This window comes from Solanum pennellii, chromosome 1 (genome assembly GCF_001406875.1).
Source record: "Solanum pennellii chromosome 1, SPENNV200".
Taxonomy (NCBI): Eukaryota; Viridiplantae; Streptophyta; class Magnoliopsida; order Solanales; family Solanaceae; genus Solanum; species Solanum pennellii.
Genome location: NC_028637.1, coordinates 106,129,498 through 106,151,614, shown reverse-complemented (window position 1 = coordinate 106,151,614; position 22,117 = coordinate 106,129,498). Strand labels below are relative to the sequence as shown.

The following is a 22,117-nucleotide window of genomic DNA, read 5'->3' as shown; positions in this document are numbered from 1 at the left end:
GGCGTTTTATTTCTTAACCATAATTAACTTATACATACTCTTGCCTTATTTTGTTACTTATCTATCGCTGAATGCTTATCTCTAATCAGCACCGTTCATTTGTGTGATCATATAAGTTATTGTAATTAATTATGATTAAGCAATATCAATACGCATTAGGACTAAAATTCTGTTTTCCTTAGATTAATGTTTGCAATTATCTTTTTTTTATGAATAGGTGTGTTTAGTATTTTAAAAGTATAAATAAATTATGATGAAATAATGATTTTACTAATCAATATTTATGAGAATAATAACTTGAGGTGTTCCCTAGTCCCTACAATATATTTGATTGTAGAGTAGGTTTAAGATAAATAATATGTGATATTTTGATTCTTTTATTAATATTTAAGATTTATGGGATATGGGAGTTTATGAGATATTAAGTGTGTCCTTTTTTATGGGTATAAATTAGCGTTGAAGATGGATTGAACTCGTCTAGCAAAGTTATATTTGTATATTAAAGACATAATAGATACACATCATTTAATATACTCATTTGATCTCTATACCCGCAAATATTTGAGGTAAGAATTAATATTTCAAAATTTATATAAACTTGTACAAATAAAAAATATTTGTAATACTTATCAATTTGAAACTTGTCACACTTATAATTAGAAAACATTTGACTCCGATTTAAAAAAAACAATTTATCTATTTATGTATTTAGTGAAGGTCGGTTTTTACTAATATAAACCGCGCAGTATAGCAGCGGCCCGTATTGCATTTTTGATGTGTCTAGTTCCTGCAAGCGAATGAAGAATTAACAAGTGTAGTGAAGAAGACTCAAAGAGAGTCTTTTGGGGGTTTTGTTCTGAAGAAGAATCAGCATCTCTACTTTGCAGCTCATCGATTTTATCGTCATCAGGTACTCTCTCCCATCTCGTATACGCATTTGCTAACTCTATGTAGGGTTCCGTATTTGAATTCCATATCACTTGGGTGGGATCTCACTGGGTATGTTGCTGCTGTTTGCACAGTTTTTTTTAAAAAAGTTTTTTGATTTCTTGAATAAGATGTTAACGTTAGTTTCTTGGATGCCCTTTAATTGCTTTCAGTTAAATTTAGGAAAATACTGTTTGTAATTGTCCGAATTGTTGGAATTTATCTGAATTAGAGGCGAATGGATACATGAGATTCATATAGTTGATCCGAACTTGGTTGGGATTGCGGTTCAGTTGATTGTTGGGATTCCTATTTATTTATTTATTTGTGTTTTGATCAGATCAGTTTTTGCTACAGGAAGTTTTTCTATTTTTACTCTGGAAATTCTTCAGCTTTTTAGCCGGTTTTTACTTCGTATTTGATGTTTTGAGAATTCAAGATGGGTCTTTTTTTCCCCTTGATGTGGTTCTAACTTCCAAGTCCCATAATCCATTACAAAATATGCTTAAATAGTTATACTGAGAACTAAAGAGTCCATTGTTAAATCTGTTCTAGCATTTATATTGCTGAAAAACGTTATTGTTTTTTGGTGTAAATTATGGCTACTGCTTGTGAGTTGAGTATTCATGAGTCTGCTTCAGTATTAATGCAAGTGTTTGGAAATACTTCTATTTAGATGGATTTTGTATCTAGCGATTCGTCTAGCTTGTTGGTAGTCACTCATTTTGTTGGCCATATACAGGTAACCTAGGACTGCACAATCATTCACTGAAACACTGATGGAACTTCCTCCTACTTCATCTTTTGGATTGTCATCAGAGTCCGTGGAACAAAGTGGGAAGCTGATGGCAAACACAAATGCGAAAGCACTAGCAACTTTCTCCCTGCAAAGCCCAAATTCTTCACAGGGACCAGTGGCAATTCTTTGGGACATTGAGAACTGTCCTGTTCCAAGTGATGTACGGCCTGAGGATGTGGCTGGCAACATCAGAATGACTCTGCGGGTCCATCCTGTGATCAAAGGAGCAGTTACACTGTTTTCTGCCTATGGAGATTTTAATGCTTTCCCGAGACGGTTAAGAGAGGGATGCCAGAGAACTGGTGTTAAACTTGTAGATGTCCCCAATGGCAGAAAGGATGCAGCTGACAAGGCCATCTTGGTTGACATGTTTCTTTTTGCTCTTGACAATCCTCCACCCTCGTCCATTATGCTAATATCAGGAGATGTCGATTTTGCTCCTGCACTTCACATTCTTGGTCAACGTGGATACACTGTAATCCTTGTCATTCCTTCAGGGGTTGGAGTTTCGTCTGCTCTATGTAATGCAGGGAGGTTTGTATGGGACTGGCCAAGTGTCGTTCGAGGCGAAGGTTTTGTGCCTCCTGCAAAGGCCTTAATGCCTTGTCGTGGTGGTGTGTCAGACATCACTGGGATTCTAATGGGGTGTTGCCAGATTAATGACAACCCAGATGGTCAGCAGGAAGATGAAGCAATACTGTATAGGGGCCTCTCACAGAGCTACTATAATGCAAGGGAATTCTCAATGATATCACATTCTCTGTCTGAATATAATACCACTGCAATTTCCATGCCATGTTATCCTACGGGTATGAGAACTCATAGCCTTCCTTCTGGTTTAAATGAAGTTTCAGCTGGAGGTTCATCTTCACATGAGCAGAGTGACTTGACATGGGTGCAGCCTGGGGATATAAATGGTTTGAAGGGGCAGTTGGTGAAGTTGCTTGAATTATCTGGCGGCTGCTTGCCTCTTACACGTGTTCCTGCAGAATACCAGAAAATTTACGGGAGGCCTCTTTACATTTCAGAATATGGTGCAGCTAAGCTCGTGAATCTTCTCAAGAAGATGAGTGATGCAATTTCTGTCGGGGGGAAAGGCCAAAAGAAGTTTGTCTACCTACATAATTCATGTGGTGTACCAAGTGCTCCCCCAATAACTATATTAAAAAGAGATAACAAAGGAAAAGGAACACAAGAGGGAAATGCCGATGTTGTGACTGGGGTTGGATCTTCAGATGAGTTCTCTGATGATGAAAGAGGACCCATAAAAGAGCATGGGGGGAGCTGTGAGAAATCTAATATGGTTGAAAAAAGCCTTGAAAATTTCAAGTATGAACTTCAAGAGATACTTGTTAGCTACTCTTGTCGGATTTTTCTTGGTTGTTTTGACGCAATATATCAACAAAGGTACAAGAGGCAATTAGACTACGAGAGCTTTGGAGTGGTTGAACTTGAGCAGCTACTAGCAAAAGTGAAAGATATAGTGATTGTGCAAGAGGAACCCGTTAGTAAGAGGAAGTTTCTGGCTGCTGTTGGTGCCTAGAAGTGTTTATCATTTATTTCTTGACTATTTACTATCTTAACTTCCTCGGGACTTATGCTGAGGTATTTGTTGTTGCTACTTTGTCCTTGTCATTTTTTTTGTTTTCTTTTCAGAATGACAAAGAAAAGCTGAAGTCATGTTTGTCATTTCTTCTTCATCATGACTTAGTTTGTTCTATAATGTCAGAAGTTCCTGTGTAACACCAGAACAACGGGGGATCTCTGTGTATATTTGTCTCTTGTTGCTTTCATCTTAATACATGCTAGTAAGTGTAAATTATTCAAGCTAGTTTGTGCAGGTGTTCTTTTTCCTCATCAAGGTACATATCAGTAATGGGCAAGATTCACTTTTTTATGGATTCTTCTTTTTGCTGTATATAAGTTGGATCTGAATTCTGCTTCTAAATTCAGTGAGATGCCTATCTCTTCCCCATATTTACCCAAGTCTATGAATTAGTCAAGGTTTTCCGTAAGTGTATTTGCTTTGGGAAAACATTCTATAGCTCATCTCATAGTTTTTCAAAACTCTTTGCTGCAAAGAGACTATTATTAAAGGTTCCGGCTGTCCGATTTTGAAACCTTTGGGCAAACTGAGTTGGCTTCAACTTAACTATGGTTAGGCTTCTATTCTCATTTTAGTTCAAGAGTTTTTCTTAAACATATTATTTTTGTTATATTTTTTAGACAGAAGAGAAGGATATCTTACCAGTTTGATTGAGTCAATTTGGTGGGAGTAGTGAATGTCTACCCTTTTGTCAAGGCTCTTAAGCTTAGCCAGGGGAAAAGAGACTAGAACCGTATCTAGTTTGCTCCTAAGTTTTTTTGGTAATATTTTAAGTAACTTATCAGTCTATATGCTGACACTTACTGAAATTATTTTCTTGCTAGTATGGGGATCTAGTTGCATTTAGCTGCGTCTCTCAGGTATTTGCCATATGTTGAAAATTCAAAATGGAGATATCTAATCAATTTGCAACATTTCGAGGCATATTAATCTATATTTCCATATTGTTTGTTAATTTGATTGCTGAGCACTATGAAAGGACAATTGTGGATGTATTCACCTGTTAAGGAGAGAAGCAGCTTCCATGACAGGAAGCATTGCATGCTGGCCGTGTGTCTGAATTACAGCTGCATGCTAAATTTATACGTCCCGGCATAAGCTATTACTAATGTGAAATTCTTAGTGTCATTATTTAGTTTTTTCTCAGTTACATCCAGGTTGAGTAATCCTAATACTAATGTGAGATTTTCTTTGCGTTACTTTTTAGTGCTGCTTTCTTAGTTAGCATCTAACAATGTCATCTTATCTGTCATGGCATTTCCAGCTTAAGCCTTGTCGCATTGGAGGGATGTTGAAGTTAGAGAAGGCCCTTTCTCCTTGCAAAAGCTCCCACGATGGTGTCAATTATGGCAGTCCAGTGTTTCGAAAGTCGAATCATTTTTGTCACTTCTTTCAGTTTGTTTATGGTTTGTGTACCAATTTGAAGCTCCTGCAGAAGTCTGATGGGCGAAGATAATAAACTTCTGGTTGGTTAACAAGGGATAAAAGATACAGGTCCCAAGTGATCGGTAGCCTTATTTTACTGTTATCCGAAATGAACTTCAAGTGTAAGTTGGGCAGCCATAAAGGATTGAATCTGGTCGTGTGAACATCTAAATTGGTGGAGATATGCAACAAGCATGACCATGACAAGACTTAGTTGGGTCTCAGCAGCAATAGCATATGGTCGTAGGGTCCATATGATCATGTCATATACAGTAACTTGAAAATCGGTCAAGGACTTGAGTCGTATGATTGCATGCGCTTTGATGTTGCTCCTTGAGGTGTATTTTTGTCATGAAACTCCCAACTGTTCTCATCATTTGGATTGTTTCATTCTGCAGAAAATGGTGGCAATAGTTTAATCACATACTTTGGATATCAAGCTAGATGAGGGCTAGGAGCACTCGCTCTATGTAATAGATGCTTTTACCACATGCAGAAGCATCACAGAAGAGGGTTCTGAATTCCAAAAGGTTCTGTTTTTTCAAGGAATGTTGCTTTAACAGCTTCTGTTGCTGATTGTTAGTGTTAAAGCTTGGAGCTATTTGTTTGCTTCTGTGTGGAACATTTGTTTCTGTAAGGCAGATGATGCTGTATAATTGACTGGAAGGATTGTTGTATCTCCCTTGCAGATGTTCATTTGTCAGCGAATTGTCATATGGTCTGTATTTCTTGAATGTTAATTAAACTGGTCTTCTTCTCTCCTCCCATTGCAAGTTTATTATGTATAAATTATGCAATTCCCCTCCTTGTTCAGGCAAAGCCTTGATCAACTTTTTTCTTATGATACTTGTGGCATCTTTGTTTTGCTGCATCTTGATATTATTTTTCTGTTTAAGACTTTAGCCTATTTACCTGTGGGAATTGTAAGGTAATTTTAGTCAAGTTTTGAACTTTAAATTTCTTCTTGTTGACCCTGCAGTGACAATGATACCGTATAAACAAGTATCTTGTAGAGTAAAAGAGTTTTTGTTCTTAGCTGATGTCAATACTTAGTACACACCAGCTAAAAGCTATTAATATGAAGCCAGCTTATGAACGGGAAAAGAAGATGCAGGACAGATATGAAGGAATGAATCAAATTGGCAAACAAGTATCAGTGCTAGATGCAGGGAAGGAAAACGAAAGAAGAAATCGAAGTTCGTCTTGAGAATGTGATATGCAGCAAGATTGACAAAATGTATCCATATCATCTCCAATGTAAATGGCTAAAAAATGTAGCAAGTTCTACTAATGTTGGAAACATACAGGTAGAGAGAGCACAAGCCAACAAGTTCACTCTCCAATAATAACTTACAGGAAATAACAGCCCTGGAAAGTGCTAAAGAATGTTGAAACACAACAAACCAAAGAGAACAGGAAAACTACAGTTGTTAGTTACTACCTCTCCAGAAAAATTGATGGAGGAAAAGAATACAACTCTTACAGCCACAGGCTACTTTGCAAGGAAAAAGTCGTTCGATGGAAATGAAGCGAACTTCCTGGACCTATGGATTACAGCCTCTGGATAGTGTGCACCTGCTGCTTATCATTGTCAGCTGTCAGGATGGTGAAGTCAGTAACCTTTAAACTCTGATATGTAATGGCTTTACAGTTAAAATTTGCTCAAGAGATGGTTAACAGTCAAAAAGGTGGAGGGGTGGGTCCATTACCCACCGAGTTTGAACCATGCATCAGCTGGCCGGGGGATTCCTCGGATATAAACTAAGTTACTAAACAGTCAAAGCAATGGTCTCAAATAGCTGGCATATTAGAGTGGAGACTGGGGAGGGCTGGCTTCAATTAGGAAGCTCCTGCTACAATAGGACCTTGATGTACTTGACGAAGAAGCCAGACACCTTCCATCACCATTGTTGAATATTCCATCACCTTTGTGTGGCCTATACCTACTTGTTCTTCCCTTTCCTTCAATCTCATCGTAGTCTTCATCGTCCATGGATTCAACAAAGCCACTGTGCATTGGGTCTGCACACTCATACAAAAGCCTAAGGACCTGCTTGATTGAAGGACGAGCCCGTCCTTCTTTCTGAGTACACCATCTAACAATTGCTAAAAGGGTCTGAAGTTGATCAAAGTCATAAGAATCTCCAATGTTAAGATCGACAATCTCAGTTATCTTAGACTCTGATGTCATGAATATTTCGGCCCACTCTATCAAATTTTTGTTATCTTGAATTGCCCGTCTCCCTGTGACTAATTCCAGTAATACCACTCCATAACTATATACATCACTTTTCTCTGTAAGCTCTTGGGTGATGACATACTCGGGGTCCATATAACCTAAATAACAAAGCAAAGTTCCCTCTACATCATCAAGGTAATGAATGATGCTAGAATTTTACTCAATAAGTAGACAATTCCCAAACCTGGAGTTCCCTTGATCTCTGTGTTTACTGGTTCAAAGCAAATAGAACCATCCTTTGAAGCATGTGCAAGGCCAAAATCTGCAACCTATCATATTACAAGAGTTAAAAGAATAATCTGCTCTGCCAACAGATCTTATAAAGCAGTAGGGAATGTTTTAGAGTTAATTTTTTACCAAATCAGTAGGCAATAACAAAAGAAAGATTTGACATTCGTCCTTGTAGAAAAAGGAAACTAGTTTCACCCTTGAATTAATGTAATTTACCTTTGCAACAAAGTTCTCATCCAATAATATATTGCTTGATTTGATGTCCCTATGGCACAGTGGAGGATCACAATAGAAATGAAGATATTCCTACATGGAGGTAACAAGAAATAAGCGCACTGAATGTCAAGCAGCTTATAAAATTATAACAATTGGATAGAGTATAATAAAAATTGTACCAAAGCGTTTGCAACATCAATAGCTATTTGAATTCTAGTACGCCAACTGAGGGGAGTTGTACCTGGATCTTCACATATATTTAGAGGACCAAACAAGCAAATCAACGACTACTTTAAGATGCACTATGTATTTGTCAACAATAAATAGGACTCGAAGATTAAGAGCATACTGTGAAGCTGATCCTTTAAGCTTCCATTTGGCATATACTCATACATGAGAAACCTGCTCCATGATAAATGTTCAGTATCGAGAAGAAGATATTAATGTGTGAGCTAGTTAATAGGTCAGCTTACATCTAAAGATGAACAAAGAGACAAGGTAGAAAAAATAAACAGAGAAATTTGCAAGTATGATTCCCAAACCTCTCATGCCTTTCAGTGCAAAAGCCCCTTAGAGCAACAAGATGACGATGATGCAGTCGAGCAAGCAGTTCTATTTCTCTGCAAAACTCATCCTCAGCCTGCTCAGAAACCTTGTTCATTCTCTTCACTGCTACCACGGAACCATCCTTAAATTCAGCTTTGTATACTGTGCCAAATCCTCCCTGTCCAATAGTTGTGCTGAAGTTGTTGGTTGCTTTCTTTGTCCCCTTGTAGCTGTATTTCGTAAATATAGAAGCCGTACCTGTGTGCATTTTGCATACCAATAAGTAAACAGGATAAGATCCCTAGAGAATCAATGAACCGATCTTGCAGTGTCATCTTCGATTAGTACACAAATAGTCTAAAAGAACCACGAATTACCTTCCTGGAATCTTTTTGGTGGATGTGTGAAGGATTTGGAAGATATCTTATCAGTTGCATCAGAATCTTCCAGCTCTTTGCTTTTCCTCCAAATCAGAACAATTAAGATAAACAGCATCAGGACAGCCACAACTGTAACTACTATGCCAATAACTGGAACTAATGTAAGGTGGTAAGGATGGTGATTCTCCTTAACAGGTGTATTCAAGGAAAGTTGAGTAGGACTAGCAGCAACAGGAGGGCTTGGAGAGACCTCCGGTGAAAGTTGTGATGGAGATGGTCCTGAAAGTGGTTAGACGTTCAATGGATGTCACTAGTTAGAACTTTTCATATGGCTGAAAGTGCATTACATCACTAAAATGATTCATGGAAATATTATTTATATGCAGAAGTACAAAAACAAACACCAACAACCCCTTGTCTAAGAAATTAGCATTAGTAAACATACCACAGGACCAGAGAAAGGTGCATAATGAGGGTCATAACAGCGATTGGCGCCAAGTGTAAGGTGAGGCTAATATGACATAATGAAGAATGTTGCTGGAAAGAATCTGAAAATGTTCAAGTCTAGGAATAGAAGATTTAAGGATTTTATGACTAATTCCAGGCAAGTTAATGATTAAGGTACAAAAGACACTGGAATATAGAATAGGCTCGGCACCGAATGGTTGTGCAATTTTATGTGGCTCACACTTGGACCTGAATGGAATACCTTATAAATAATATGGAAAACTGAAAGCAACTCAAGGGAATCTTAAGAAAAGGATTCACTGTTGGTAACAAATATTCCAATGCATAGAGCATTTGGTATAATTCCTGTAACTGTTCTATCTAGGCTTCAGTGAAAATGAATGCCACCGCTTCCCTATTAAGACGTACCTGGAGGTATAATAAGGCCTTTGACCCCAAAGAAACAGCGAGCAAGATCAATAGCTGATACATTGTCAACTTGGCTTGCAAGAGCAGCAAAAGTTGCATCTCTACAAGTACTAAACGTCATATTATTAGCAGTACCAACTAGATTGCGGAGATACAAGATGCCAGCATTGAGGCATTTTCTGCATTCACTTTCACCCGAGAGGGGGACTTGGCAGGTTTTAGTAACACTTGAAAATTGTGGAGATTGAATCATCTGAGTTACAGTTGTTCGACCTTGGCAATCATAGTTGACAGGAATTTTTGTCCCAAACCCACAGAACACTGTTGCATTTCTGTTGACTCCATGGAATTGGAAAAGTTCTGCTATTTTGTCTAGGCAAATCTGTGATGTTTCAGCATTAACCCCGAGGTTGCTTGTTGCATTTGCATATCGTGCAACAGAAATTGCAACCAAGGCATTAATGTAGCGGCAACACTTTCCTCTTTCTTCTTTGATGGAGCAGATTGAGGCAGTCAGAGTATAGTTGGATCCAGCCATGTCTAAGGGGCACACTGCATGTGTAGAAGAAAATATAGATAATCATTGTTCAGATCTCAATTCGCTGAGAAATGTTTCTGCATTACTCCAGTTCTACTCCCTTTTTCAGTACACTCCCTAAATGAACCCCACCATACCACACACACCGAGGAAAATATAAAAGTGGAAGCAACCAACTTATAGTTAACAACAGCAATGATATTAGCAGTAATATACAGATAATAAGACTTTGAAAACTACTTAGATGCAACATGTTAAAAGTACTTGTATAAGCTCAGTTTGTGGAAAGCAAGAGCTCAAAGCTATTTACATGTGGGTGTTTGGGGAGAGGTATCAGCCTGAATATCTCCAATTTTAAGAATTAACAGCAAATTATACTGACATTGATCTTGTACACCTAGACTACATATGAAAACTTGGACCATTAGACTTCAGACAGGACAAGTCATAGTTTGATTGTACTTTCCATCAATTACACTGTCACCAAAAAAACATCAGTACATCGTGCAGCAACACAATCGTTGAATGAAGTAATGCATACAGCAATATTAAAACTGAACTACAAATAGCTGTCGTATTGAATTTGAATGTTATGAAACTTACAAGCAAACATAAATTGGATTAGAATGAACTTCACCACTGACATTGGCAAGCACATTTCCAAATTCCAACAAAACAAAAAGCACATTATCACTGAAAATTGACAGGTCTTTATAGTCATGCAGGCACATTAATCACATTTCCATAAATACCTTTCCTTAAATTCTCATGAACCCCAAACACATCAAAACCAAGTAGAAGACAAACACCCATAAGATTCAAGAAAAATAAAAGCAGCTTCAGCCTTCAAGCTCACTATAAATTCCATCATCAAACACTCATAAATAAGCCCAAATTACAATTTTAAAAATGTCATCTTTTTCTCCTTTACCTCAAACTCAAGATAGAACATAACTCAAAACTGTTGAACAACAAAATGGGAAGCTACCAAAACAAGATGTAATTGAAGGAAATCAACAACACAAAAGATGTAATACCTGAAGCAGCGGTTGTTGTTGAAAGAAGGTGCATTTCAAGAAAGATCAAGAAACCCAGAAAAATGGGTTGTCCGTACAACAATGTCATGGCAGAAGCTCAATACCAATATAAGAACAGATGCAGATATGAGTGAAGAGTGGTAAAAATTCCTTAGCTTATTTTAGGAAAAAATTAGCAAAGCTTGTGAAAACAAACAAGAGTCCTAGGAGGAACAGCCACTGCGGCTATTGACTGACTCAAGACCTTGTATAGACCTCCCACTTCTTACATTTTCTTTTATATTTTCGGTGGTTCGAAGTTGCTCGAATAATAAATATTTTTACAAAACAAAAGTTATTGTTTAAATACTTTTCATTTTCAACCTTAAGATAAGGGTTAAACAACAAACTCATCTTCAGTTTGAGTCATGTTATGGTCTTTCAACACAAATTCATTTTCATTCCTACATTTCTTACCCCTTCTGTCTTTACTTTTTATAATATTTGTCTATAAATATTCTTAGAATAACATTTATTATCGTATAGAATACAAATAAAATAGGCATAATATAAAATGTGTTCTTAATTTAGTTTCAAAATATATTTATGTCCTTCAATTTTGGATATGCACAAATAGACACTTAAACTTGTATAAAATTGAACAAATAGACACATGTCCCACATGTCATTTTTTGTCCTACATGGTGTCCTACGTGTATTGTTCCATGTAGAACTCATGTGTTTATTTATTTAAAAGTTGGATAGTTAAAGTGCTTGTTTGTGCATTATAAAAATTGAAGGTCAAAGTTAAAATTTAAAACTAAATTTAAGGTCTAATATATGTATCTTGCCAATAAAATAAGTCATAGGAGTTGAACCAATGATTTAAAACAGTTTATAATCATTTCTATCGCTTCATTATAATTTTCTTGTTTTAGGATAATTTAACAAGTTATATATAATTTTAAAAAATAGAAATACTTCGTTTACAAGGTATAATTTTTCTTTAAAAAAGGTTTTATATGTCCAGAACAATGTCATTTTCGAAAAATAAACAATTGGCGACTTTGTTCCATCTAAAATGGCATATTTTTTTAGTATTTTGATTTGTCTAAATCAGTAAATCTCCACCGATATTTTTTTATATTTAATAAAATGCAGTACAATCCAAGCCACAAGTGTGAGGGTAATATCGTAATAAAAATCCATTTGACAAAATCACTGTCAATGAAGATCTTTCTAGTCCTCAAATTAAAATGCACCCTCACGTCCGCTTATAAATTGAATACCAATAAATAAATAAAATAAAATAAAATTTCTAAGGTATAAAACAAAAAAAAAAGTGTAAATGTTTTATAAAACAAAGCATCCCCTCACTTTATGACATCACACGAAGAAATAAAAAAAATGGTGTGTATGCATTTTCATTAATTTTAATTTTAGAGGGATAATTAGTTACAAATTGAGGTAAATTAGGTTATTTTTTATTTTTCTTTCTTTGACTTAAAAAAATTACAATGAATCTTTAAAGCATTTTGATCTAATTTTTGAAATTTGCTGCATTCATATTTCATCAACAATTTGTTAGGATATTATGTGTGCATGAAATATTTATTTATCGTAAATATGTGTTTTTTACCATGCGTTTAACATATGAAAATCGATAATATTTTTTTCTATAGCCATAGAAATGTCGGGGATTTACTTTATACTTGTAGAAATAGAAATGTCGGGGATTTACTTTATACTTGTAGAAATTTTTTTTAAAATTTTTTTATCTATAATTAAATAATATCACATAAATTATAACGAGCAATAATAACGGAGTGAAATTTTTTTTGCTTTATGTACATTGAAAATAATGGTGTAAATTGAAGAAACACGTGTACATATTTTTCAGAAAAAAAATGATTACCAAGGCAAATCCATGAGAGAATATTTTTATTTGTAATTTTTTTAATAAGAGGATAAAAAAGTGGGGTTCATTAAAGAAGGCAGCAGATTCTTGCTTGAGAGAATAATAGTGTTGTCCACAACCAGACAAAAGTTGTTAGGCCACGGGTTCTTTGTACTTTTTTTTTTTCTTCTTTTAGTTGATATGATTTAAATATTTATAGATAAAAAAAGAAAAATTATGCATAATAGCAAATATTTAGGATTTGTTTGGTGTGAGGGATAAGTATAAATAGTTTTGGGATAAAATTTAGATATCTTGTTTGGTTGACATGTTTGAGATAATTTATCACACCATTTATAACATAGTGATGAGATAAGTTGTCTTATATACATAGTGAAATAAGTTATCCCAGTTTAAGAAATACTAAGTTGTATAAAATGATCCATAACCTATATTAAGTACTATAGTTACAGTTTAAGAAATATGAAGTTTCTTCAATTCTTGTTATTCGTCTGATTTGTATAAATTTATGATTCGATTTTTTATTATATAAATCCAGAATTATGTATATGTTTACCTAGCTATTTTTATAAGATTTATGAAAAAAATAATAAATTACCCTATTTGTATATTAGCAAGCGAAACACGAATATAGTTCTGAAAAAAACTTAAGAATATATAAATACATAATTGATATATACTTACCTTATTTGCATATTCGCAAGCGAAATATATAAACGAGTAGAAATATACAAACCGCAATCTCCATACAAAGAAAACTATAGTCTATAGTTATGGAGCGCAATTATCGAGACTATAGTTGTAAAGCCTTATTATGTCTGTTGTGTTTGCTTTTTCTAAATTTTTCAAAAAAAAAAAGGGCATAAAAAAATTGTATATAATAACAAACTATTAAATCAAATTAAATGTCATAATCACAGTTTGATTTAATTGTACCCATGACAAACTGTTGTCATTCGCCTCTCTCCGTGGATTTCTCGCTCGCCACTCTCTCTTTTATACAAATATAAATATGTAAAATGTGTTTGTGTTTGTATCAAGCAAGAGAAAATTGTATACATGCATATATTTTCCTTCCTCTCTCCTGGATCTCGCTCGTCACTCTCTCATATCTCGCTCGTCACTCTCACTCGCCTCTCTCACTTTATACAAACAAAAATTTATACATTGCATTTTTGTTTGTATAAAGCGAGAGAAAAATTGTACATACAAATACAAATACATATATTTTCGTCCTATACACTTATGATTAAACAAATACAAATCTTTTCTAGCGAGTTTTCTTTTGTCTTTCTCTCTTTTATCGCTGTATACAAACACAGATTATACAATTGATTCTTTTGTATATGTATACCGAAACAAGTTATACAATTGCTTCTTTTGCATATGTATAGAGAAATATACATAATAATAGTCATAGCAAACATAAAGTTTGTCATGGAGTGCAATTATACAAACATAGCTATAACAAACATATATAATTTTTATATTTGCTATATGTGAAAGTTGTCTTAATTGCTAAATTTCCCTAAAAAATAAACTTTACTTGTGGGGCAGCAAAGCCCAAGTACAGCCGGACCAATTCAAAGCCCAATTATATTGGCGGGTCAAGTCGGTAAATAAGGTCGGTCCAGCCCACTAAACAAACGAGGCCGTGGGCTTATATACGAAGAAGACACAAGTTTTTGCACAGATTTGAGGTGACTTTAATTGCGAAAAACTATTAATACATAGATATTTTCAAAAATTATATATTGTCTTACAGATTAATAATTTTATAAAAAAAGTTAAGACAGATACACCTAGATACATATATTCTTACTTATCAAATATACTTTATAATACATATTTATAGGAAGCAAGACGAACGAGAGAGATAGTGTATATGAAGTATATACAAATCACATAAGATACACGTATCAAGAATTCCAAATGCACCCTAGAATGTGATACACGGGGAGATAGGAGAGAGGGGATTTAAAGAGTCAGATACACGTGACTCCACTTCAGTACAGCTTACTAAATTACACTTTTTGACATTGTGTATATGAGATAAATGTATCTGGACATTGAATATATATGTATTCGAAAGATCAAATTTTGTAAAAATGTGTAATATTAAAATCTCGCATGAAGGAAAGTAATATTCTCATAAACTACTGAAATTAGTGTTGCTTGTCCTCTAATTATTGTCTTCACATTTTATATAGTAGGACATTATTAGTTATGTCTTGTAAGACATGACTTGTAATATATTATGATACAAACATATAAATTTATATCGAACTAAAAAACTATTCCATTATTTGAATATCCCCATATTTTTAGCCACCTATTTTTTACTTAGAATGTGGAAGGCCAAAAAGTTAAAAGATCATCAAGGATTTGATCAAATCTGTTCTTGCACTTTTAGAATTAAAAAAATACGTAAAATCTAATTTACATATTTAACATCAATCTTTAATGATAAAAATATTTATATTTTGTGAGATAAAAGAAGCCTTGAAGGACAAAAAAGTAATTAAAGAAAACATTTTATTATACTAAGAAAAAAACACTAATGTTAGCCAATTTAACAAGTTTTTCCAACCACAAACACTTTGCTTAAAAGCTTTCGCATGCAAGGCCAAAAAAAAAACCCGATAAAAGTTTCATACTTTTCTGTTACGCCAAGTTTATTGTTATGAATAATGATTTAAGTAGTCAATGTAGTATGATTGGAACCTCCAATTCTCTAACAAATATACTTTCTCGATTTATATAATGAATTTACTATTTTACATTTATTAATTGATATGATCTTAGATATTATTATTCACTACATTTTTCAAAGGCATCAACTTGATGTTAACGGTTTAATAAGTAAAAAAAGAAGAAAGATACTTGTCCACTATATTATTTTGAAATATTCAACAATACTAATTCCTAATTTATCCTTATTATTAATTTTAAGTCATTTTCCTATTATATTTAAAACTTGATCTTTATCATTTCTTTAAATTTTATGTGAGAAACAATTCTATTACACTAAATAGAAGAGTAATTTTATGTATAAATTTTAATATACTCATAAAACAATTCAATTTTATTTAATAAAATTCTATTTGTTGTTTTATATAGTCATTTTTGTATTATATTTAAAATGCTAATTCCTGTAATTTATGAAAAAATTACTTTCCTTCACAAAATTTTAATATTACACATCTTAATAAACTATAAATAGAAAAATAATTTTACCTAAAAATTTATTAGTCTATAAAATAAAAAATGAACTATAATATGGACAACAAATAATTCTCAAAGTTTTATTACGGCGTAACAAAATGCAATAAAATCAACTGGCGGTACTTATATGACAAAGACTTATGTTTAAAGGCAATGAATGTTTTGCGTACACATTTACCTACGACAGAAATGTTCATGTGCTTTATTTAACACTTTTTTTTTTCATTAAAAAGAACGATTTAAAATTTAGATTAAAATTTAAGATTTTGTTAAAATTTTTTGTAGTGATCAAAGTTATCAAATCACAAATGTATTAAAATATTTTTTATATTTGTGACCTTACACATGTTACATAGAAAATTCAAGTGAAAGTATAGCAAAAAAAATAATTGGATCATTTTTTTGAAATAGATTAAAAAAAAAATTAGGTCATTCTTTTTTAAACGAATAAAATATTTTTTTTGGAGAAAAACAAATAAATATAACGTTTAATTATTGTAATAGTATGTAGATATTCTCCGTTATACTTTGAGATATTTGTGTTCTTATCTACTGGCCGCATGAATAAGATTATGACACATGTATAACCATTAATATAAAAATATATATGCTTTATTTTTTGAACGGTAAAAGTATCAATATTTCGAAAGTATAATAAAGCATAGCTGCATACATTTAAATAGTTCAGGTGTATATTTTTTATCTTTTCCTTTTTTAAAAAAAAAATTAGTTGGCTTTCGTTTTTACCAAAATGTATCAGTGTCTCGGCTCGTGAGTATGTCTTTGTAACCGAGCAAGTGAATTTGAATTTTATTCTAATTTTAATACGGGTATCATACGTCGAATCGAATAAAAAAGAATTTGAAAAAATAAAAAGGATAAAAACGAAAAAAGGAAAATAACCGCTGAGATATGAAGTTGTTGGCGCGGCATTATCTATTCACAGAGGCATAGGTCCCCACACACTGCAGTTATTTCTTCATTTCTTCTCTTTCTTTTACTTTACTCACGCAGTTTCCCTTCAAAATGGCCAACTGATTCTTCCATCGACGCCATTGATAAAGGTACTTGTGCAAGCCGATTCTTATGATATCGTATTTTGATGTGTTCGTTTAAGGTGTTACAGAGACTGTAGAGAGTAATTGCTATGCACGAGATGCGTGATATTAATTGCGCGATTGGTTCTTATTGTATGTGATCTGAGCCGTAATTTGTACGAATGTTCCACTGCAGAGCTTGAATTTCGCTATGAATTTTAAGTTTACGGTTACTCTGTTTGTTGCGGCTACTCTTCTGTTTGCTTGTTGTGAAGCTCTTAAGGTAAGTAATTACTACTTCATCTTCGTGCTCACTGCTTTTGTTGAAGCAAACGCCGATGCCTTTGTCGATTGTATTTATGTTTTGTTCTTCTGGTGATAGGAAGGACAAAGTTGTGTAGCCGATGGAAGTTGTGATTCAGGGTTACATTGTGAGACTTGCCTCGCAAATGGCAATGTCCGTCCGCGTTGTACTCGACTTCAACCGGTCAATCCTCTTTCGAAGGTGCATATTCCTACAGTTTGTGAATTTTTTCAGATTACTTGTATTGTAGGTAGATGTATACGCCCCTGGATTTTTTTCCTAAATGTCATATTTGCTAGCGGCCTGATGTGTTGTTGAAGTTAAATTGTTAAATGTTTGCTTAATCGTAGGTGAAAGGATTGCCGTTTAATCGATACTCTTGGCTGACGACGCACAATTCTTTTGCAAAACTGAAAGCGAAGTCTGGGACAGGAGGTGTAATATTAGCTCCAATGAATCAGCAGGATACCATCACCGAACAGCTAAATGTAAGTTTACACCTCCGTGTTCTCTTCCTTCAACACTTCAAAAATATAGAGATCACGAAGCATTTAGTTCTTTTTCCTGTGATGCCAAAACCAAGTACTAAAAAACAAAGGAGGATGTCAAACAGCATTCAAACAAAAGGATGTTAGTTAATCTATTGGGAGAAACAGTCCTTGAATCAATTTTGAGAAACTGTGAACTGGATTGAGAATTATGTATTACTCCTATTCTCTATTTCAGTTCATGGGGTATTATTGTTATTGTTATTACTTTTATTATTTTATATTACTTTAATGTCTATGCGTGGCACATGGTGAAGGTTTAAAGTTGAGCTAGTCAGCCTTGTAGTTGTTAGCTGTTGCTGACTCTTGTCGATTTTTGAGTTTCTATGCAATTTAGTACGTGAACTTCATTATAATATGCAACGTTAGGTATGGGCTAGAAGTGTGTCAGATTTGAAGGAATGTCAGCAGATAGATTCCTTTTCTGTGTATAGTTTATGTTAGGTTAACAGTTTATGGTTTATTATATCTGACTTTATGAATTATTATTTGCAGCTATTGCTAATATTTTAAGTCGGTTTTGATCCTATTGCGTTGGTAACCTTCATTTTCTGATAATGGGGGGTGAGGGTTCTCTTCAAGTTAAAGTAGTTGGAATTGCTCCAGAACAAATCTGATGGGTCAATGCAGCAGACAAGTGTCATTATTTCAATTGAAGTGCCAGAGTTTCAAGGGTTGATCTTTTAGCTTCTGAGTTCTGGCTGGACTTGTATTTACTCCAGCAGAGCTATCAACTAGGTTTTCTTGGCTCATAAATATTTTTCAGAACACCCTTAGTCCCTAAATTAATACTAATATTCAAAACCATTGAACCAGGGATGAATATGAATAGGATATTGAATAATTTTTACTTTACCTATACACACTGTGGGTGCTAAAATATCAATCCCCATGTTACCCCATACCTGCATAATACTATAGCTTTCATCCTTACCTATCATATTATGATTTTACCTACCAATTATCTGTAATATGCATAGGATGAAAGATATATGTTAATGTCAACAAGCCAATAGGATTTTACATACTTTAGAACTATCAACATTTGAATCTTTTGATATAATCTTCACCTATTTCGGCCTGCACCAGGTACTACGATTTTAACATCTAGGTGTGATTGGAATGAACCTTATTTCCTTGTGTTTGGTAAGTAAATCAAAAGTATTGTCCCAAGCATTGTATATAATCTAGACAAACAATACAATGAATGAGTTAGGACATACAGGTAGGGGTGTGGTGGGGATGGCTTACTTACACGATCCTTTGAAGTAGAATTGGTGCTAATGTCTAATTAAGGATATAATAAGGACTGCATCCCTTCCTTTCCCAACACTTAAAAAGATTGATTATAGGGGCTTGTGTATCTCAAACTATTCCACTGATTTTTATTGTACATTTACAACACTAAACTAGCAAGCGTTGTCTTGTCCAATTAGGTGAGCTGGGACTCAGATATTTATCTCCTTGAGGTTAACCATCACTAGGACATTGAGGAATACAAGTACCTTAAGTTTGCAACTATGAGAACCTATAGGAAAAAGAGATGAAACTAACTCTTGGGTTAAGCTTTCATACTGTAAGCCTCTGGACTAGGAAAGGACTCTAAAGGACCTTTTTGCGTCATGGCATAAACTTTTCTCTTGACTTGATTCTTAGTGTTGACTTGTATGAACGCTAAAAGTATCATGACATTTTGGAGAATTGGTTTTAAAGAGAAAAGGTAAAACACCAGTCAATTCCGCAATACCTACTTTTTATTATCTCTGTTTCCCTATTAAAATATTGGGAAATTGCAATTTAGGAAGACATGAACTGCTAGCTCTGACAGGTTTTCAAATTACTTGTTTATATGGATACTGATGAACTTTTTGACATGAATTGGCGCAGAATGGTGTAAGAGGTCTAATGCTTGATATGTATGACTTCGACAATGACATCTGGCTATGTCACTCATTTGGAGCAAAATGTTACAATTATACAGCTTTTGTAAGTTTTCATGAACCAGTGATGTAATACTATCAACTTCAACACTTAGGCATGTTTACAGGTTTGCAGATGTTCATTGTATTGGCATATGAGGCATGCTCATCCTTAGCAGCTTCGGAAAAAGAGGATATAATTCATTTTTGTCCCTGTTTTACTTGTCATTACAGTAATAAATTTGATAAAAAATGGGAGAAAAATTGACTCTCTTCTCATTGGTTTACAACATTTCTAGATTCTTATCACTTAAAGTTGCTTTCTTTTGAAGCTGATGTGGATTTTTCTGTCAGCAAACTGCAATCAATGTCTTGAGGGAGATAGGAGTGTTTCTTGAAGCAAACCCATCAGAAATTGTTACAATTATAATTGAGGATTATGTTACATCGCCGAATGGCCTAAACAAGGTGTTTGATGCGGCTGGCCTAAGAAAATTCTGGTTTCCAGTTTCTCGGATGCCTAAAAATGGTGGAGAATGGCCAACTGTAGATGATATGGTTCAGCACAATCAGAGATTGGTTGTCTTCACATCTAAGTCTGCCAAAGAATCTTCAGAAGGCATTGCCTATGAGTGGAGATACTTGGTAGAAAACCAATGTGAGTTTGTAGTTTAGCTTATCTCTAAAATCAAATTTTTAGGTCTCTTAAAATTCTTTTGGAGGAAAATGATGAATCATACTCTCAAATACAAGGGCTTTGGATTTGCAGATGGAAATGGTGGCATGAAACCTGGTTCTTGTCCAAATCGTGCAGAATCATCTGCTATGAACACTAAGTCAAAGTCGTTAGTCCTTATGAACTACTTTACTGATGCCCCAGATTTTGCTCAAGCTTGCAAGCATAATTCAGCCCCACTCATTGACATGATGAACACATGTCATGAAGCCGCTGGTAAAAGGTGGCCTAACTACATCGCTGTAGATTTTTACAGGGTATGCTTGTTGTTGAACTGACTATGTATGAAATGAGTCTTTAATCAGATTTTCTTCTCTCATAGACTAATTTTACTGATTGTGGACCTTGCAGAGAAGTGATGGAGGTGGAGCCCCTGAGGCTGTAGACTTGGCAAATGGACATCTAATCTGCGGGTGTGCAAACATTGCTTCCTGCAAGGTACAAATAAGCTACTTCTTGTACTTTGTTTCCACTAGTTCACTTTGAGGCCATAAATAGTAATTTTTAGGATTCAAAACGTGCAACTTTGTGACATTTTGGGTGCCTTTAATTCGATATGCAGGAGAATATGACTTTTGGAGCATGTGATCTGCCTGAACCAAGCATTTCTCCAAAAACACCAGCTGCTGCAGCTAAAAATGAAACAGGCTTTTCAAATTTGTGTTACCAACCAAAGCTGCAATGGTTGTTGGGAACAACATTAGTTTCTTTTTTCTTATTGTAATTGAGGACCAACAGCCTACACAAGTTCATATCTGCTTCACAAGGATTAAGGATTAAATTTTACTGAAAGCATAGTAGGTGATTATGACTACAACCAGACAAACTAGTCCGCAATAGTTAATCTTGTGACGTACTTTTGGATTTTAGAAACTGTGAGCTAAGGAGTGTGAATGTTGTGTGGATCAATTGTAAAAAAGAACTTTGTATCTTTCCTTAGGTAAAATGGGTGATGTGAAGTTAGTTTAGCTTATATTGCCACAGGTACTTGTATATGGAAAGAACTTGGTGAAAACCTCTACTTGTAACTGATTCTGGTATGGTCTATTCTCTTTGAACTTTTATTTGTTCCTTGTATTTGATATGATATTTTATTCTTCACTATTATCCTTATTTGTTCCAAATTTGTGGCATCCTTGTCTAGTAAGTATGGGATAGTTTGAAGTTTACAGATTTTGGAAAATTTGAGAAAGTAACAGGAACCTTGTCGGTTGAGTCAGTTCAGAAAATACTCTTTTTAAAGTTGCTTGCACGTAACATGATGTGAATTTGAATATACCTGATTAGCGTAAGACATCATGAGCACCAAACAAGAAGATGGGGAAATAATAGCAACCTATCCCATCCCACACATGACACATTGATGCCCAATTTCAGAATTATTAGACAAAAGAGTATTCAACGTTTGGCCCATGTCTTTGTTAGGTATATCAATGGGGAAAAAAAGAACTCATTATTTTGAAGTTTCTTACTCAACGACAAAAGTGAAAGTGAAGACAAAAGTTTAAACTGCAAAGTGCTAACCCTTCAACCAGCTAGTCAACTTTACCACTCATTCAGTTATGGGCCTAATATCACCCTTCATAATAATTACACTAATGCAAGAATGACATTGCACAAGTTAAGTTGAA

At 34.4% G+C, this 22,117-nt stretch overlaps 3 protein-coding genes across 8 annotated transcripts; 2 read left to right on the top strand and 1 right to left on the bottom strand.

Moving 5' to 3' along the window:
• Positions 1–726: 726 nt before the first annotated feature.
• Positions 727–5,637, top strand: LOC107005885. Of its 5 annotated transcripts, XR_003579968.1 has the most exons (4): positions 727–910; positions 1,670–3,331; positions 3,456–3,534; positions 4,597–5,637. XR_003579968.1 is itself a non-coding variant. In XM_015204539.2 (2 exons), the coding sequence occupies exon 2, from the start codon at positions 1,707–1,709 to the stop codon at positions 3,267–3,269; it is 1,563 nt and encodes a 520-aa protein (XP_015060025.1). In that variant the 5' UTR covers positions 727–910; positions 1,670–1,706; the 3' UTR covers positions 3,270–5,628. The 5 variants fall into 5 exon arrangements, 1 of the variants encoding a protein (XP_015060025.1); XR_001454963.2 differs by lacking the exon at positions 3,456–3,534; XR_003579965.1 differs by having other exon boundaries at positions 1,670–3,534; positions 4,597–5,634.
• Positions 5,638–6,015: 378 nt separating this feature from the next.
• Positions 6,016–11,144, bottom strand: LOC107005875 (probable receptor-like protein kinase At1g49730). Of its 2 annotated transcripts, none has more exons than XM_015204528.2 (9): positions 10,821–11,144; positions 9,246–9,797; positions 8,367–8,648; positions 7,986–8,247; positions 7,793–7,845; positions 7,623–7,690; positions 7,444–7,533; positions 7,181–7,265; positions 6,016–7,094 (listed from the first exon to the last, which is right to left on the bottom strand). In XM_015204528.2, exons 1-9 carry the CDS (start codon positions 10,906–10,908, stop codon positions 6,565–6,567), a joined length of 2,010 nt encoding a protein of 669 aa, XP_015060014.1. In that variant the 5' UTR covers positions 10,909–11,144; the 3' UTR covers positions 6,016–6,564. The 2 variants fall into 2 exon arrangements, with proteins under 2 accessions (XP_015060014.1, XP_027774800.1); XM_027918999.1 differs by having other exon boundaries at positions 7,623–7,684.
• A 5,707-nt stretch (positions 11,145–16,851) lies between these two features.
• Positions 16,852–21,568, top strand: LOC107026206 (PI-PLC X domain-containing protein At5g67130-like). The gene is made up of 9 exons (XM_027918994.1): positions 16,852–17,006; positions 17,176–17,262; positions 17,362–17,484; positions 17,634–17,771; positions 19,719–19,817; positions 20,105–20,408; positions 20,520–20,743; positions 20,838–20,924; positions 21,049–21,568. The coding sequence occupies exons 2-9, from the start codon at positions 17,191–17,193 to the stop codon at positions 21,208–21,210; spliced, it is 1,209 nt and encodes a 402-aa protein (XP_027774795.1). The 5' UTR covers positions 16,852–17,006; positions 17,176–17,190; the 3' UTR covers positions 21,211–21,568.
• Positions 21,569–22,117: the final 549 nt, after the last annotated feature.